The sequence below is a fragment of the Caenorhabditis briggsae genome (genome assembly GCF_000004555.2).
Source record: "Caenorhabditis briggsae complete genome, chrI, whole genome shotgun sequence".
Classification (NCBI taxonomy): domain Eukaryota; kingdom Metazoa; phylum Nematoda; class Chromadorea; order Rhabditida; family Rhabditidae; genus Caenorhabditis; species Caenorhabditis briggsae.
The window spans coordinates 9,959,522-9,979,000 of NC_013489.2; the positions used below are offsets into that span (position 1 = coordinate 9,959,522).

General features: G+C 35.5%; 2 protein-coding genes and 2 non-coding genes across 4 annotated transcripts; 1 reads left to right on the forward strand and 3 right to left on the reverse strand.

The window, feature by feature from the left end:
- Positions 1-14,777: 14,777 nt before the first annotated feature.
- On the reverse strand, positions 14,778-14,861 carry CBG29025. Its single transcript is given in 2 exon segments — positions 14,778-14,814; positions 14,824-14,861. It is a non-coding gene (tRNA).
- A 711-nt stretch (positions 14,862-15,572) lies between these two features.
- On the reverse strand, positions 15,573-15,683 carry CBG25363 (the record flags this gene model as incomplete). Its single annotated transcript, XM_045240829.1, has 1 exon — positions 15,573-15,683. One exon carries the CDS (start codon positions 15,681-15,683, stop codon positions 15,573-15,575), a length of 111 nt encoding a protein of 36 aa, XP_045099318.1.
- A 551-nt stretch (positions 15,684-16,234) lies between these two features.
- CBG28310 lies at positions 16,235-16,318 on the reverse strand. Its single transcript is given in 2 exon segments — positions 16,235-16,271; positions 16,281-16,318. It is a non-coding gene (tRNA).
- A 2,348-nt stretch (positions 16,319-18,666) lies between these two features.
- On the forward strand, positions 18,667-19,427 carry CBG12701 (the record flags this gene model as incomplete). Its single annotated transcript, XM_045240836.1, has 5 exons — positions 18,667-18,757; positions 18,804-18,886; positions 18,932-19,075; positions 19,122-19,244; positions 19,356-19,427. The coding sequence occupies 5 exons, from the start codon at positions 18,667-18,669 to the stop codon at positions 19,425-19,427; spliced, it is 513 nt and encodes a 170-aa protein (XP_045094950.1).
- Between the last annotated feature and the right edge of the window lie 52 nt (positions 19,428-19,479).

Below are 19,479 nucleotides of genomic sequence, written 5' to 3' on the forward strand. Positions count from 1 at the left end.
AGTAGCGTTTAGTTGAGATTCCGAGGATGAACATTTTGTGGAAACTTGGGAATCACAAGTTTCCATTGTGATAAGGGTTTTTCAAACTACTGTATTTCGAAATCTTCTTTTTGAGTTGGCTCACAAAATGTTTCAATTGAATTCAAAAATTTCAGTTTCAGTAAAAAGACATACGTTTACAAACATATTTTTATTAGGGGACATAGGAATACTTGTCAGATGTAACTTTGGTATGAGTGCATAGCAATTCGAATGTCTTTCATAAACAACAATGAGTCAGGCCTTAAATTTTCTGTTTCAGTTATAAGATTTATAAAGTTCAATACAGTTTCAGTCGTTGGAACGCGATGTAACGATTTCCCATGGAGGAGAGTATTCAAATCCTCGTGCCTATTCACAAACCTTTTTTGTTTTCTGCCGGCGTTTTTTTTTGGGGATTTCGGATTTTTCTCTAGTCTTATCATGATAATATTAGGAAAAATATAGCATGGGGGCAATACAAATTTCTGGAAAAAAATGCCGGAAAAGCACAAAGCGGTAAAGTAATGAGGCAATTATCATTGATTAAAAAAACCGTTTACTATAGTTAGCCGTAAAGTGAAACAGAGATTTCGTTTTTTCAAAAAAGATTAACGGGAACATTGCGAAAACATCAAAAATGCAATTGGGACCACTTATTTTTTCAAGTTTGAAACAGTAATTTTTAGTACAACAAATAGTTCCGAAACAAAGTTTTGATAAAAAGTCAAAATAATGGGTAAATCCGAATGTGTCAAAAATGTTCTCTGCCTTTTTTGGATTACACAATTTTGTAAATTTCAAATGTACCGAGGCATTTCTGATTGTTTAAAAAACTGTTTCAATATGATAATATTTTTGAAGATGTGTATTTTTTTATGATTTCTAATGCTTTGATTTTTATTTAAAACATAAATTTTCTAAAAAGCCTGAACATTATCTCAAAAACAAATTCTTAACCTCTTTCGAATTTCCTTTTTTGTTTGCCTCCAGAGGTTACTCTCCTCTGTCTCTATCTTTTTCGCCTCTTTTTTTATCTCTATTTAATGAGATTCGTTCGTTTTCCTAAAGCGTCGAAAAGCCGAAGAATGGGTCCCCATTTTGGGCAGAGAGGAGCTCTTTTAATGGAATACGGATGCACTCCTAATGAGGATAAGAAGAGGATGAAGAAAGCAAGAAAGAGGAAAAAAAACGAATTGAAAATTGAGAATTTTGTCTTTGTTGGAGACAGTAGATTTGAATATAAATCAGCGACTAAATGGGATTAATGAATTTAAAAAAGAGGAGGAGAGCATTGGTGTTTTGTTTTTGAGAGTCTTCTTTTCTCTTAAAAATAAGAAGAAATTGTTGATGTCTAGAAATGTGAGAATGATAATAAGATGAGCTATGTGTGTAGGCCTAATACGTATATCATTAGAGCACTTTTCGAAAATAGGGAAAAATTTAGAAAGACAAGAGAGGAAGAAAGAAGAAAACAAAAGAAAATAGATTTTTAATCTTCATGTTCTCAAGCAAAGAAAGTTAGGGTTAGAGACGGAACAACAATCAACAATCAGAACGAAATTCAGAGAATTTTCATTCAAGAAAATTTCGAAAACAATTTGATTTTGATGAAAATCGTTCGAAGTAGAACGATTTTTGAATTTTAAAAATCTAAAATATTTACATACCGTTTCAGTTTTATTATTTGTGCTGCTCTCTATTTTAAATATTAGTTTGACCATGAACTTCGCTAGTTTTCGGCACGGCAGGGCACAGAGGGGCACAGGATCCGCATCCAATCGGCACCGTACCGCGTTGAAAGTGCCCTTGGAACACCGCACCCGTGCCCCTAGCAAGCATGTGGCGTGCCGCTACCGTGCCGCTGCCGTGCCCTTTCTTGAACCACCTGCGCATATCGTCTCTATCCATAGTTTCGAAAATGTTGCGAAAATAGCTTGTCATTCATTTTCATAAATTTTTGTACTTTTCACCGTTTTATGGCATTTGGTTTTGTTTTTCTAGGCTTTCAGGTGGAAAATCATGAAATATATTTCTGTTTAGTTTTCAGACATTGGCTGTACCAGATGTCCCGTTGGAAGAGACACCGAAGGAAAATAGGTGAGTTGAGAGATTTTCAAGTAATATGATGTCGGAAATCTTTTCAGTTATAAAAGTCGAGAAGGGAAGTCGTCCAACCGTGGGGGATACTGAAGAAGAAGAAGGTATTTTACGACCAGCAACGATGAATATTCCAAATTAAATATGTAAGTGGGCGAGATGTGAAAAACTGAACTATTTTAAAATGACAGTGTTCAAAAAAAAAATGTTCGAAAGGTTAATGTTAATCCCTGTTTTACAGTTCCGCTGATCTTCGGTGAAAACGTGCCAGACAACTTCCGATGGATTTTCGGGAAGACAATTTGTATTTGTATTTATTACGTAAAAAATACGTGGAAGAATAAAAGAAAAAAGAATGAAAAAGAGAATAAATAGACAAAAAGGGACATGGTGACATAAAGTTGATATTTCTTAACCTAGAAATGAATAATAGTGGATAATAACAAATCTTTTTCCGAACTTCTGACAGCAGCAGACAATTCGTCCAAAGAAATGTGAGTTTTCATCCAATTAGTTATGTAAATAATCTTTAAAGTTCTTTCAGAAACACCCTGCCAAGCCCAGCGCCAATAAAGCTGGAGAAGAGGAGTAGGAAAGGTACTTTCATCGAAATTCGACATCTTCGACACAATCTTCTCTACAGATTTAAATGATCGTTTTTCTTTTTTTTTGTTACTCTTTTTTTGAATTTCTAATCGAATAAACTGTTAAATTTAAAGAAAATATTGAAATTAATTGAGCCAATTTTCGGGAAAGAATTTCAAATAACGGCACACATGAGCACGGATACGGCACGGCAACGGCACGCAAAATGCATGCGTGCTCCGACCCCCCGGGCACGATTACCGCGTTGCAGCGGCACCGGTGCCCCAAGTAGCGGCACATGTGCCAAAAATTTGCTGAGAATGATTGTTGAAAGCGTACTTGCAAAATCAGGGCCCAGACGGCGAGCCTGACCAAAGTGAAATCCGGGGGATGGCGGCCGAGTGTGAGTTTTCTAGTCCCCTGCGACGGCTATCAGTGCGAAAATTTCGTGTGCGATTTCTTCGTTTTTTTTTTCAATTTTCATCCGTTTTCTTATGGAATCGTTCGATTTTTTTCACTCATCAAAAATATTTTTGCAGATATAACAGAAAAAGCTGGAATTCTTGAGGAAGATCGGTCGGAAATCAAAAAAAAAGCACTGAAAAATTCGAGTATGAAATTTGGCCGAGGACTAGAAAACTCACTCTAAGCTGCCAGCCACCGGATACCAACTCGTTTTTTTTCGATACAGTTTTTCTAATTTTAAGATTTTATTTGAATGACCACAGTGCACGAAATATGCTTATGCACAGCCGTCTTAATTTCGAAAACATGTTGTAACAGAAAAAAAGTCTAAGTTAATTTCGCAAATGATCTCTGTTTCAGTTGTTTCTAATTGCAATCAGCAACTAGATTCATCAATTGTTTCCACACACTCATATCAAGGAATGAAAAGAAAATCCCCGAATTTCGAAAATAAAAACTCATTTAAAAAGATGAAACCTCTGATTGTTAGTAACCAAAATTATCAAACATATAAATCATTAAAAACAGGGTTATTGATGGAATTAGGGTTGGCAATGGGGCTCCCGCTTTTAAGCGGGAGCCCCGCCTGTGGAAAAAAAAAACAGTTCGTTGAATGAAGCAGTAACCAAATTTTTTCAATTTTTTTACGGTTCAGGGTACGCAATTAGGCTACCCTGAAAGTTTCAAGTCAATTGGTCCATTCAGTTACGCGTGATTACGCAAAGTATGCCGCCTCTCTGGGGCGGGGATCGCCCCTTTTCGCTCTCAAGCCAACCCTAGATGGAACAACATAAGTAATCAGAACGAAGTTCAGAGAGTATTCCTATAATTTTAGCTTACAATTAAAATGTTGGGAACAATTTATTTATAACAAAAATTGTTCGAAGCAGAACGCTTTTCTGGAATTTAAAAAATCTTAAAATATTTACATACTGATTCAGTTGTATCAATTTTGCTTTCGGGTATTTTAACTGTAGACACTTAAGCGCAGTGTAAAAAAAAGTGATTTTGTAACAAAAATAATAGAAAAAACAATATTGAAAATTCAAATTCAATTTGCAAATTTTCTCTGTTTCAGTCACTATTTGATTTGAATCGGCAACCAGACTGAAATATTTCTAAAGCTAAACTTCTCATTGCTAGAGTATAAAACCAGAAATGGAACACAAAAACTCGAAATTGGAAAAGAAAAACGCATCTAAAAACTGTAAAACCTCTGAGTATAACTAATCAAAATTATTTTGAAACGGGTTAGAGACGGGACAACGATAAACAATGAGAGTGGAATTCAGAGAATGTTTAAAAATGAGAAAAGCATTCACTGGTTAAATTAATGGAAACGAAACGGTGAAGTATTCTGTTTCCCAACTTTGCTAATTTTGAAAGATATTCGCAACAGAGCATTTTGTTTAAAAAGTTGAAATGCCAAAATCGAGTTTGCAAATTATCTCTGTTTCAGTTACCTAGTTTTAAATCAAACTCGGAAACTAGATCCATTCAGACTCACACAAAAACTCTCTCACAGCCAGAAATGAACAAAAAAACCGAAATTCGAAAAAAAATTATTTTTAAAAAATGTGAAACCTCTGACTAGAGCCACCGTAAACACTCTAATATGCACTTTGAGCTCAATCATCTAAATTTCTATAGAAGATATCGAAAATCGAACCACTGATAAAATGTTTGTCATAATAACATCAACCAGATAACTGCTATAAGAAAAATTCATTTATAAATTGAGAAATCAAAAAGTTCATTGATCAAAAATTTGCTTTTTTCTCACAACAGAATCATTTGACTCCAAAAGACGGCATGCACCAGTTATTTATACAAATTCCAAAATTCTAGAATTCTTTAAAAAAGCAAGCCATTTCTTCCAAATTGGTAAAGTACTTCCTCGTCTCCAAATAATCAAAAATAGAGTAGCTCTCCCAGACATGTGGGTATTTGGAAGAGGAATTAAACTGCGGAGTGCACATGAGCAGAGAGTGTGCTCAGAATGCCCTATTTTCCGGTTTGTGATGAGGTAATCGAGAATCTGCGTCTCTCTAACTATTGATAAGAGACGTTGAGATAAAAGAAGAATAGGTTCCAAATGAAAATGCATTCTATTTTTTCGGGGGCAGAGAAAACTACTGAAACCAAAAGAAGAGTGAGGGACGAGTAACTCAATTTCAGTTTTATTATGTGTGCTCCTGGGGGTGCCCAAAAGAGACCAATGCGCTTGGAATATCAATTCTATTGCTCTCTTATTTCCTTTCTGTTTACCTCTTATCCAAAATTTCTTTTCGACTAGGATAACTAAATTTGCATTGATAATTCAGTGAATAAGCTCTTGCTATCAAAAAAAAACAAATGTATTCTAGGTATTTGTTGCTAGGGATTTTGAAATTGTGGTTGCACTCTTTATCGCAGATAACATGTCTAGAAGGATTAAAACGACTGAAATAGAAGTTTTAGAAAATTGAGAGATATGAAAGAAGATATGAACGTTCTCATACTCAATTAGTTATAAATATTCGTTCATGTTTTTGTGCAAAACCACATGACAATGATTCATCCGTTTCTGGGAGAATATAAAGCGGAAATTGTGGAAAGCGATTTGATTTTTCTGAGGAATAAACTTTATACATTTTTGGTTGCAACTTGGAAAAGCAGTGTATTACTTTACATATTTGAGTTAGAAATATAACATTTTTAGAAACCACTTTTCGACAGTTTTTCTGTCGAAACTTGTTTTGTTGGGAGATTTATACAGACTTATACAGGTTTTTCAGCCCAAAAATGTTGCCTAAAACTTCTCATGATTTTTCCTTATGTGTGCTAAAGTATCAAATTCTTTTTACTTTTCGGGAAAAATTCCAATTTTTGTTTTGATTTTTTCAGTGTTTCAAATAATAGGTAACAAAATAGTTTGATGAAGACACGGCGATGGAAAGAAAACATGTAAGTGCAAAAGTATTATTCTAGAACGAAAAAATTCGAAGCTGTGGAACAGAAACTCCAGTGGCTGTGGCCGACCTAAAAATTGTGTTAATTTTTAAAGTTTTTTCTCGATTTTCGTCCGTTTTTCGACAATTCTTTGGATTTAGAGAAGCTTTTTTCGACTTTTATGAGGAAAAACAAAAGGAAAATCGGCGAAAATCAGAGAAAAACAAGAAAATAAATCGAAAAAAAAATTATTTTTAGGTTAGGGTACTTGTCGCTGTGGGACCTTCGGCCCATTCTCTTCCTCTGCTCCAATTTGTATAAATTTTAGTATAAATTTTGCAAAAGTATCAACGAATTTCGAAATTCCAAGGAAAAACCGTAATCTTTGTTTAAAATTTCACTGTTTCGAAACATAAGAAAAAACTATTCAACATAAATGAGGTGATGCTTTACTGATGGAAAGAGCATAATTTAAAAATGGAAGGAAACGAGAATATCAGCTAATTTGAAAAATTGACAGAAATTATGAAAACCATGTATTGTGAAGGGATTGAATGATGAGCAAACTTGTCTACTATCTTGCTTTTTTCAATGAAGAACATACGTCAAAACGAAAGAAGGATACATACCACAAAAGAGGAGGAATGCTTACGTTACACTCAATTGTTTATGTGTGGATTTCGAGAAAAAAATTGCAAAGAGATTAACCTTCTGGAATTAGAATTCGCTTTTTTAGAGTTTGAAAAATATGCAGAGCTGGACAGAATGTCTATAACATTTAGTGGAAAATCAAAAGTGCACTAATCTGCATCAGAAATTCTAGTTTTTCGAACTGTTAAGGCATGAAATGACAAGAATTGATTATCGAAAAAAAATTCCGTAGAACATGCAATAGGAAGGCCCCCCACACTGTCAAGTTTGAGCTCAGTTATCTCAATTTCTATGCAAGATACCAAAAAACTGTCAACTGACAAAACTTTTCTGATATCATGATAAACAATGTATCAGTTGAAATCGTTGTTATATCTTTGACAATAACCGAGATAAATTGGCTCAAAGTAACAATAAAAATGAGTTGGCTTACAGTTCGGCTGCCCTTCTATTGCAGGTTTGACAGTATGTAATTTTTAATGAAATCTCTAGTGATAGCCACTTACATTTTTGTAGAAGTACATATTTTTGTAAACGACACAAATCAGGAATGCCTATCAAAAAATAAATTCCCAGAAAGTTTTATATCGATTTGATGAAACAGAAATTTCCGTAAAACACCGATCAAGCCCAGACTTCCAAACCAAAAGAATCTCTGCTCCTATGAATAAAAAAACTGACCTGTATTATTAAAAGTGCATCCGTTCGTCCGTCCACTCCACCTGTCCAATCCAGAACTTCCGACCAATCTGAACGGATTTATAAGAGAAACAAAAAACGAAAAAAAAGATACACAATTATTCATAAAAGTTCGGACAAGAGATGGGGGCTTAAAACAGGGATTTTGGAAGTACAATCCTCCATTGATATTTGTAGCACCGCAATTGACAATGGGTGTTATCGGAACCAGTAGCTTCATTCCGGAATTGTGAAACAGAAACATTTTTTATTTATCAATAAAAAAGGGCCTAGAACCAATCTAGAAAGAAATCAGTAAATTTTTTCCTCAGTTGATGGGAGGTCAGATGAGAAGAAACCCGTTTAAAAAATGCAAGATGAACCTAATGGGAAATGAAAAAAAGGAGAAGAAAATAATGAGAAAATGTGTCATGTTTCCTGTCGTATTCCGTTTTTTGTCTTCTTTTTTTTTGTAGAGGAATCTGAAAAAAAAACATTTGAAATTCAATTCAAAAAAGACAAAAAAGAAAAAATCAGTTGAAGATTTAAGGGAATATATGGGACATCTAAAAATTAGTCATTTTTTCGGAGTCCCTCCAGAAGGAAAACAGAAATGTAATGCTGAAAATAATGATTAAAAATTGACGGAACCCTGGACAAAATGTTTTCTTTCTCGATTTCAAAAGAATTTTTCTAGGCGGGATGTCGTCTGTGCGCCTTCAAATATAAGAACCCACATTTTTTGAATGAATGAAACCGACAACAAAAACAACGGGAGTATCCGATGTGGAAAACTGGAAAAAATTGGAAGAGGGATGGGATGGAAGCACGGAGATAGAGAGATTGAATGAAAAAATAGGAAAAGAAGAACTTAATTTAGAAAGACGAGACAAGTTCGAACATTTTCAGAGCAAACTGTATTATTTATGTTTCTATGTTCTTGAAGGTTGAAAAAGAAAACGTTTAGAGATTTTCGAAATATATAATTAAGAAGCAGAGGGAAATTTGGGGAATTGTGGATTGACAAATTAAGAATTTGTGGATTGACAAATTAAGAAAATTAAGAAAAAGAATTCTCCATTTGAAACTTTAAAATTTTCGGAATTTCGTTTTTAAAAGTTTCAATTTATTAGAAAAGTCAAAAAAAGTCAGAAACGTACTGTAGACAAAATACTAATGTTTGAAAAAACTCAACTTGCTGATATTTTGTTTTTGAAACTGTGAAATTTTTAAAAGTTTTGAATTTTTAAAAAATTTAAGAATTTAGATTCTAGGATGGGGGACATGACAAAAAAATAGCTATCTCGAAAATTTTTTTATATATGCTGACTTGGTCTAACATTTTATAGGTCTGCATGTCAAAAATTAGTCAAAAAATTTTGAACGCTTCACGAATTTGCGTGTCATCCTTGCAAATCCCACGTGGCAACTTCCTCGTGAGCACGGAGCCAACGAAGAAGAGTTTCAGAGTCCTTGAAATCTCCTGAAAATTGTTGAACACTTTATGGGTCATTAAACAAAATTAGTCAAAAAATTTGGAACGCTTCACGAATTTGCGTGTCATCCTTGCGCAGGGGCCATGCTAATCTTCTCTGTATTGTTCCAATTTTAGTATATGTTCTCGGAAGAACGAAATCTTATATAGGTCATCTGTTTATATAGGGACCTAGACAGCAGCCGACATCTCCCGGGTTCCGCGCGTCCCTATGTATCCTGTGGAGAGGGGAGGAGCCTATGTTGCATTATGGGAAAGATAATTTTCTATAGAAGGAGTTTCTGGGTATCTGGTTTGAAGATCTCTGGAAAAATAAAAAGCAGTCGATCCAAAATAAAATTAAAAGTCTAGACGGACTCAGAAACGTGTCCGTTATGACCAGTCTGGTGTCGTAAAAAGCGGGGGAAGGCACACGACCGGAATCGAGGAAAAACTAAAAGATTGAAAGCTGAAAACTAGAACAACTAAATTTCGAGATAAGCCGACTTTATATTTTTCGAAGTGCCGTGAAACCTGTAACAAAAAGGCCCCAGACTGTCAATTTTAAGCTCAATTATCTCACTTCCTATGCAAGATATCAAAAATATGTCAATTAATAAAACACTTCCTGTTATTATGATAAACATTTTATCAGTTGACAATTTTCTACATCTTCGATAGGAACTGAGATGAACTGGCTTAACGTTAAAAGTTAGGGACATTTCTATCACAGGTTTTATGGTAATTAGACGAGAATATGGAAAATTAGAGCATTTTGCAATTTCACAAAGCCCTTTTTATATAAATATGACCACTAAACTTCTTTTAAAAAAATCTTCTTCCACTTTCAGCAGACTCTATCTGTGAGATCAGATGTACTTTTCGACTTATTTATTTTGTTTCAAAACGGAGAATCAAAACTTTGAAGAGCTCTATCCGCTTAGGCCAAGCATTGTTTTTAGGAAAAGAAATCCTCATATTTCTTGTTTTGCACGATGATTGAAAAACATGGTAAATTGAAATTCTCGAATCTAGAAGACTGGAAAGTTGGTTTGAGAGTTAGATTGTTCCGAATAAGAAAATGTGTTCGGCGAGCGATTTGGCAAACTTGGCTTTCTCAAAATTTCTTAATAAAACTAAAATTCTCAGAAATCGATTCATCTGTGGAAGCACCTATTCATGTCATTTACAACATTTACAAATTTTACAGCAGAAAGTTGCAACTGGCTGAGTACTAGAAAGTTCTCGTCCCTCCAGAGCAGTTTTAGGAGCTGATTTATTGGAATGATGTTTAGCACTGGTTTAAACTGGTTTGGTGAAACGGAAAAATATTTTTTAACCTGAGGAAACTTTGAGTAGGTTTTTGTGGAATCTCATTCTTATTTATGGTTTCAGCAAGCTATAGTGATTGTATTTCAGCAAGCTATAGTGATCTACCTTGAAGCAGACATAGTCTTTGACTTATCTCAGACACCAGATTTTCAGACACCGAACAATTTTCTCTGAAAAATGTTCTATATTTTTTCCAAAAAAATCGACGTTGTTTTGAAGGTTTTCATAGTTTGCGGAAGTCTGGATTCGAATTTCTCAATAAGGTATTTGGAGGTCTCAAACTTTCACGAACAACTATTTTCAATAGTCTTCTCAAAGGAAGAAATCATGAATCAAAATCAGTATGGAAAACAACAAGAATTTTCATCAGAAAAAGAAGAAAAGTTCGAAGAAATCTGGAAGGCGTAGGAGGAGGAAAGAAGGAGGTGAAGGAATGAAAACGGAAAGAGAATGACCTTCTTTTGCTTCTTTTTTTTTCTTCCAATACTTCCAAAAATAGCCGGAGGGACCAAAAACTTATGAAAAGGGATTTAGATTTGAAAAGGAGAAAAGTAACCAGTTATTGCAATGAAAAGGGCGGGAATAGGAATAATTGAACATTTGGGTGGGAAAGGAAAATATATTGAGAGAATATGTAAATGAATGAACTTTTGAAGATTTGTTGGGTTCGAAATTAGAGTTAGAAAATTGGACGTTGTTTTGACACATTTTTGAAATTTCGAAAGCTGAGAAGCTAGAGTTCTTGCGAAAATTAGTATAATCATTTTTTAAAATTGCATTTTATTACAATTAGCATGCAAAATGAGTCAGATTTGAAAGATACGGAACTTTTGAAACTTGCTCAATTATTTGATTATGCTGCGTCCAAAGTTCCCAAATATGGAATTTCTGAGCCCAGAAAGCAGCCCAAAGTGACGTCCAAATGTCCAATGGGGGTGTGCTGTCGCACCGGTTTCAACTGTGCGAACGGTGAATTTTGGAATAAGGGCGTCACTTTCGACTCATTTCTGGGCTCAGAAATACCAGAATTGGGAAATTTGGACGGGCATTACAAATAAGATTCAAATCTGAATTTTGATTCAAAAAGAATGAAATCGAAACGATTTGGTAATATTTTTCTCACAGACCAGCTAACAACTTTGAAAGCATTTTGTAACATAAAATATTTAAAAAATATTTGCAACTCCAAAATAAAAAATGAATCACATATCTACACAAAACTGTAAAAGCGTAGGAAGCCAGAAGGAAGTCCCCGCCCCTATTTTTTTGATGCGTCATGCCAGAAATTGTCGTCTAATGCCGTTAAATTTTGTACGCCTTCAAAGTTTCTAGATTTTGAGAGAAAAATTTTTATTTCTAGCATATTTTTCTAGATTGATCGACATTTTTTGGCTATTTTTTTCGATGGAGAAGCAAAAAAATTGCCAAAAATGGAAAAAAATTATTTTCGTAAATCTAGAAGCTTTAGAAGAACTTGAAGTTTCTCTTTTTATTTATTTATCAAGCTCGAAATTGAAAAAAGAGTCAAAAATTTATCGAATCAAATGTCAATGTTATGATTAACCTTCTTCTAGAAATCTTGATTTATTTCTAAACCCCAGACCCATTTAGATTTCTGATTATTTGTTTCCCCTGATTAGTCTCAATATATTTATGCATACATATTTGTGTCTTGATTAGCTCAAATTGGCATAATCAAAACTAGAAAGTAGGTCAAAAACAAAACAAAAGAATGAAAAAACGAATATCTACAGTAATTTTTAGTGTCTATGTGACTTCCTTTCAACATCTTCAGAATCAAATAGAAGAAGCCACCAACTGCGAGAATCTGTAGCTCAGAAAAGAAAAATAGAAGGAGGGGAGGGGATATGAGTGGTTTTGATTGCAGCTCATAAATGATTCAACAAGTGAGACAGACTTGAAAAAAAGAAGTGGAAGAAGAATTCTGAAGAAGAATCAAGAGAGCTTTCTGTTTCTGTTTTGTCTTTTGTTCTAGTGGAAATAGAGATGGTTACGTCATCAAAATTGAATTTCAAAAAGCCGTTAGAAAAATGGTACTGTAGAGAAAACATACAGTTTCAAATACCCCATATAGTGGAAAAGACTGAAAAAAACATTGATACTTTCTACGACAATGATTGTAATATACTTGGAACGTGTTTGTTGCAATTAAGGCTTCCGTTTGGTCGGAAAATTTACCGATCGATCGGCCGCATACTTGTAAAATTCCGGGCCTGAGGAAAATTTCAAGGCCCGGGCCCGGTATCAAAAATCCTGTGTTTTTGGGCCAAATTTTGAGCTTTATGCGGGTAGTCACTCCTTAGCGGTTCTTCCTTTTCTTTACGACTAATATAATTTTCTCCATTTTTTTTGGATTGTTTGTCTATTTTATCGAAAAAGATCGAAAAAACTTGGAAAAATGTTTTGATCGAATAAAATCGCATATTATCGCTGTCTGAAGAAATGACGGTTGAGACGCAGAGAAAAAAATCTGCGTCTCCACCTAATATGTGCTATTTAGGCATCGCTACCGTAGTCAGACTGCAAAAAAATTCTCTAACCTTCATTTTTTTCAGACAGCGATAATAAGGGTCCCCCCTTATGTGTTTTTTGAATTTTCAAAACTTGTGAAATGACGGGCCCGGTCCGTTACAAGTATGTTGACGTGTGAATGCACGAACTCGGTTAGCTCGACCGGCGGTCGTCAGTTTTCAACCGACCGCAATTGAAGCCCGAAACGTGTAGTTTTCAATATAAATTTGAGAAAGAATACAGTTTCGGAAATTCGGTATAGTGGAAAAGGCTGAACACAAAATTAATATGACAACCATTGACAGAGCGGTAAACCTTTTAAACAGAGCAATCGAGCTATACCGAAGGCGCTGCTCCGCGGGGGCTTGGGGTGCAGCGTACAGTATCATCCTCGCAGTGCAATAAACGTTACGTGAGTCGCTACGCAGCGAATTTCAACCGCGACGCAATGGAAAAAAGCGCGAAATCTCGTTTTGAATCCATGTATATAATATTACCGCCGTGTATTCACAAACCTCCCTTTCTGAAATTCACCTTGTCTCAGAATGCAAAAACCTCAAATATACTCACTATGGATGGAATAGAAAAACTCAGAAAAAGTGACATGATTGACAGACTCCTGCTCTTTTTCTTCTGTCCAATTATTTCTTTTCTTAAAGCACCAGAAGAAACGTAAAAGAGGACGGAAGCGGTCTTGAAGATCAGATTTCTCTTATTTTTATTCTAGATACTTTGAAGAAAAAATAAAGTGGATTAGAGAGACAACAGTCTTTTTTGAAAAAAAAAAACGTTCACACCATTGAATATTTAAGTAGAAAAAATGACGAAGTTGGGAAGAAAAATAAAAAATGAAAATGAGAGAAATGAGATTATGTGAGTGGTTCAGAAGAGAGTTAACTAAACATGTTTGTTTCTTTTTTTGGCGAGAAAATGAGCCAATGATCTACGATGAGTTTAGGACATCAAGTGGACAACGGGGAAGGGCTCCTACGTTAACAAATGTGCAAAACAGACTTCATGATGATTCAATTCATCAACTGAACTTTAAGAAATTTGATGATTTACCAAGGATGTTGGGAACGGAATAATTCCGATCGAAATAATTCCCTAAGAACTTTTTGGGATTAGAGCTTTTCTGGACTACGTTATTCCAAAGGCGAACGCGAAACGCTTCCTTGTGGATCTCGAGCAGAATTTCTTTACAATTTTTTTAGTATTCGAAAGCTTTTCGTCAAATTTTCACCAATTTTTCGCTGAAAGGGAAACTCTGAAATTCTGAAGTTTTCAAAATCGGGGTTTTCCGCAATTCCGGAATTCTTGAGCTCGAAATTTTCGAAAAATTTTGTAAAGCCCTATCCGAAAATTCTTGATGATTTCAAAACACAATTTTTAAAATTTTGGAATTTTATCCAAATTTCGAAGTTTCGTTTCGAAGTTTCCTAATTTACGGAACAAGAAATCGAGATTAGTAAAAATTTGTATGACATAAAATGTTGTGTTCCAATCTCTCTTGTTGATTATCACTAATTCGTTTAACTAATACCCAGAAGAAGCCATACAAAACTTCAAAAATCAGACGAGATTTTCGGAATTAAAGAATTAAAATGTTGAACGGAAAGAATGCATAATTCTGGAAATGGCGAATGAGTGAGGCTATCGGAAAATTAATAACTTCCGGAAAAATGAAAGAAGCAGCTGAATTATGAAATTATTAGACATTATTAAATTGATCTCGTTTGTCTAGGAACTTTTTGAGACAAAATATTTTTCACAGTTTCAGAATTTGAAGAATCAGAACAGACCGTGTGAAACTTTGTTTCTTTGTATATCGGATGTGGTATTCAATGGTTCTTCATGTGGGCAATTTACTGTTACAACTGGGTGTCAAAACTACACAATGTTTCTTTGTATCAATGCTCGTTTGTGACAGATCTCAAAATTAACAAATGCATTTGCGGAGTTACGATTCTGGTAAGTACCTAAATTGTTTTAAAAAACGCTAAAAAGCAATTCCGTCTAGCCGGATTCGAACCAGCCACCTAAGGATACCCACCGACTCTACAGTCCTCCGCTCTTCAAACTGAGCTATCGACGGCACGAAAGATATGTTAGCAGAGTGCTATAAAATGTTGGCGTGTATGATAGAACCGATAGGAGGCATACAGGAAAATCTAGAAAAGTGATTTTGAAAAAAAAATCGGGATGAGAATGTAATCTGAAAATGAGAATCACAGTAAGAAACGCTGGTGCAGTGTGTCAATAAAAAAATGGGAATGTGTATCGAAGCGAATCGAGAATTCCTCCCCCTCTTCTAGTCCGTCTTCCTTCTCTTTCTTCACTCCAGAATGATCTTGATACACATTAAAATTCAGAAAATACATACGTTTCCGGCTCTCTCTCTCTCTCTCTCTTCTCCTTTTTCCCTGCCTTCTTCGAGTCTCTAGGCACACTAAATACGTATTAAAAATAGAAAGTGTTGAAATAAGAAGCAAAAAAAAAACGAATGAAGGAATAAAAATTAAACGAAACGGCTAAGAAAAAAGGATCGGATGACTGAAAATGAATAGAAAAGAAAAGGAAGTGGGGAGTGGAAGAAAAACTAGGACAAATAAGATTTTTAGGAAGGAAGGAGACGAGGAATCCTTATTACAAATACTGAAATCTAAAAAAAATGGAATTCGGAATATTCGAAATAGGAAAAACATGTGTTCGCTTCCAACAGAATTTCATTGAACACCCCCAGAAAACAAATGATTAGCAATTTTGAATAAACCTATTTTTCTGTAAACTCATTGAAACCGTAAATTTAATTAGTTACCAAACAAATGTAAATTTGGGTTTTAGAATTCAAAGATGGGGGGAGAGGAAGTTTTTCGGAGTTTTTTTTTAAATTTAGTGTTTGGCGGAATTTTTCCATAAGATCATGTTTTGACCTGTTAGAAAAAATGTGCCCAATGTACATTGAAAACTTTAAACATTACTGTTACAACTGGGTGTGAACATTGCGCAATTACGATTTCGGTTAGAGCCTAAAATGCCGTAAAAACTCTATTAGATAGCCATGGCACTCTATTGTTCGAAGGTTGTCTGGGGTGGCACTGTATTAGGGGCTGACATTCAATTAGAGGCTGGCACTTTACTGTTCGGCGCAAATTACCTACTGAAACTCAAAACAAATACCCGAAGTTTATCCCGGGGGTTGATGTGACAACGATAGCTATCCTATGCAAGAATGCGTGGTCCCAAAGAACCTGTGTCCGAGAATTTTTTGCAAAAAATCAGAAACTTCTTCATCGTTTACCCGCAGCGGCATTATATCAGCAGTGGCTTTATATTAGGGGCTGGCATTCAATTAGGTGGTGGCACTCTATTGTTCGGAGGTGCTATAGGGTGGAACTGTATTAGAGGCTGGCATTCAATTAGTGTTGGCTATCTAATAGAGTTTTTACGGTGTTTTGCAAAAGGCAATCCGTCGAGCCGGATTCGAACCAGCGACCTAAGGATACCCACTGACTCTACAGTCCTCCGCTCTACCAACTGAGCTATCGACGGCACGAAAGACAAGAGAGCAGAGTAATATTAAATATTGACGTGTATGAGAGAACTGATAGGAGTCATACAGGAAAACTCATGATGCTTGGAGAGACAGATTTCGACGCACGTTTCTATCGTGCCACTTTTATAATCCCATTGTTCCGTCACCTCAGATGCGCCAGCGTAGCTCAGTTGGTAGCGCCGCGGTACCATCATAACTTGGACGAATCACCAATCCTAATCTACCGATTCTTCTGTAAGCTCATTGAAACCGGAAATTTAATTAGTTACCAAACAAATGTAAATTTGGGTTTTACAATATAAAAGAGTTTGAGTAGTTAGACTTCGTAAAAAAAGCATTTTTGGAAAATTCGGTTTCTACGAGAGATTTCGAAAAATTGGCCACCAGAGATGTCCGTATTACGAGAAGTCAATCTCATTCCGGATTCCCTTTTCCGACTTCTGTGACATTTAATTTGTCCAGATTCCGATATAAGTATTTTATTCCGGATTCTGCTTCTTAAAAAAGTCTCTGCTGTGATATCTCTTGACAACTAATGAAGCGTTTTTGAAATCTTGCTGAATTTGGTTTTCCTATAAGAAAATAACTGTTGTAGAAAAACATTCACAAGAAGCCCGGATAATTTTTGGGAATGAGAAACAATTACTACTGTTTGGAACACTTTTCATGTTCAATTATTTTTGTTAAAAACAATAGCAGAATTATGACAATGTTCCACAACCCAGAACTCATAAAAAAGAGTTCTATGAAAACTTGGAAACGTTGTTTATTTGGACGAAACAGACTAAAGTGCACTCTCTTGTGTTTCCAGAAAAAAGAGCACCCGATGGATCTTCGAAATTAAATTAAAGCGAAAACGATGAGCAGCTAAACAAAATGGGAAAAAGAGACTAAGGAGAGTAGAAGGAGAAAAAGGGCGAATTGTGTGTTTTGAAAGATGGGGTGTGAGAAGGATCTTTCTTTTTGTTTCAATGTTGTATCCAAGGAATTAGAATAACGTACTGGATTGAGTATCGTTCAGTGCTCACTTATCGTATCTTCGAAACGGAAATGATTGTTAGCAGTTAGGTGGAGCATTTGCATACTATACAAGGAAAATCAGTGTCGATAGAGGAATTTCGTTTTAAAGTGCAATGTTCGCTTTTACAGTCGTATTCTGTGTTCGATTTTCAGTCTTTGAAAGTTTGCTGACAATATATGGACCCAAATGAATTCGAAAGCGGTTTGGTAGCAATACGATTTTTTTGAGTCTATGGAAGACTCATCAGACGACGAAACAACTTTACCAATTGATGTTTTAAGTTTTCTGTTTCTGTGGTAAGATTTAGAAAGTCTCATTCTGTTTTCGTCGATTGTAGTTTCGGTGTCACTATGAATTCAGTGAGGATTTCCTTGTATGAATTTTTTTTACAGGAGATTTTCGGTGATTTTTTTTTGGAATTACGGTATGCATTCTGACGTTACGGTGTACAGTAATTAGTGTTAACACAGCGCGTTGCTGTCGTGCCGCTTTATTATACCCCATCGTTCAGCTTGCGCCACCATCGCTCAGCCGGTAACGGGCGGCACCTCCAGAGGTGAGCCCACAAGTACAAGTATACCAAAACAACTGAGTTCGGTTCAGAAAATCCCACTAAGCTCACATTAATTTTTTCGTTTAATAAAGTTTCGAATTTGAGGTCGGCCCTCGTCAATCGAAGCCGCCCGCGAGATTTTCAGGTGCCTGTCTTCGTTGTGCTAGTACAGAACAGTTATCAACTACCAAAAAAAACTCGAACTTTACACTAAAATTTTCAGATGAATCAAAAAATTCTGAGCCAAAAGAAATTCAATTTACTGTACCCATTTAATTCAGAAACATCACATCCTCAAGTGCCCGTGAATACCGTAAAACCTGTTTCAGCAGGGCCGGCCCTTGTATTGTTCCAGGGCATCTTTGAAGGGCCCTTCTACTACAGAGATGTTTCATTAGATTGGGACTTTCTATTTTTTCGGTGACTTTTAAAGAAAATATTCATTCTAAAAATTGGCACATTCTCGTTTAAAATTCATGAAAACCTTTTAATTTTACACAAATTGAGTAAGTTTTTGAGAAAATTTGTTCAATAAATTTCTGTGACATAGTGGAATTTCAGGAAAAATTTTCACTGAAAACGCACGGAAATTTTCAACTTCAACCGACATATTTTGAAGAGGGCTCTTCTATTACAGGGGTCCTTCTATTTTTCCAATCCCTCCTCGGATGGACCTACTATTAGAGGGTTTTTCTAATACAGGTTTACGGTAGTTCCAATAAAAAGCGCGCGGTACTANNTAGACTCTTCTATTCGCNCCATTGGCTCTGATGGTTGGTCTTTATGGAAATGTGATAATAACATTAAACACTGCAATTAACAGTGATCATCCGACTGTCGAGCAACAAATGATCGAGAAAAGTAGGTCAAAAATCGTTTGGCTCAAAAATCATCAAACCATTTTCAGCACTTCCATCCCGAGCATCATTCTCCGATTGGTTTGTAAGTGCGGTTCAGAGAGTCCCAAGTATGAAAGTTGTGTCAAAAACGGTAAGCTAAAATTTGGATTCTTCTAGAAATGTTCTCAAACTTCAGTTCCAGTTCAAAGAGAAGAACTCGCTGTCAATTCCTCAAACAACTGGCCTTTCTGCTCGTCCGAGCCGGTCATCATTCTCCTCGTTTTTCTCAACGCCACGTGGATCTTTCGATGTGACGATGCTCCTTCGAAGCACTAATCAAGTGAGTTTTATACTGAATTTATCAAAATTGGAAGAAATGTTTTCAGGAAAAGATACTGATTGCTAAGAAGAAGGTCACTCGGATGTTGATAACATTGGTGATTGTATTTGCCTTCTGCTGGGTACCATCCTATATGTACTGGCTACTGTTGCGGATGGCTGATCTAGCGGTGAGTTGGGTCTCCATAAATCATTACCAGATTGAATTATTGTTATCAATTCAGAAATTTCAAAAAATAATTGAAAAAGAAAAAAATTATAAAGATTTTTCATTGTTTCAGGCCACCTCTCTCTGGAATCCAGGACTCAACTCCTCGCTCACTATTCTAACCTATGTCAGACTCATTGGCTAATCCAATCACCTACTGGAACATGAACAAATCATACCGATCGTCATGTTCTGGC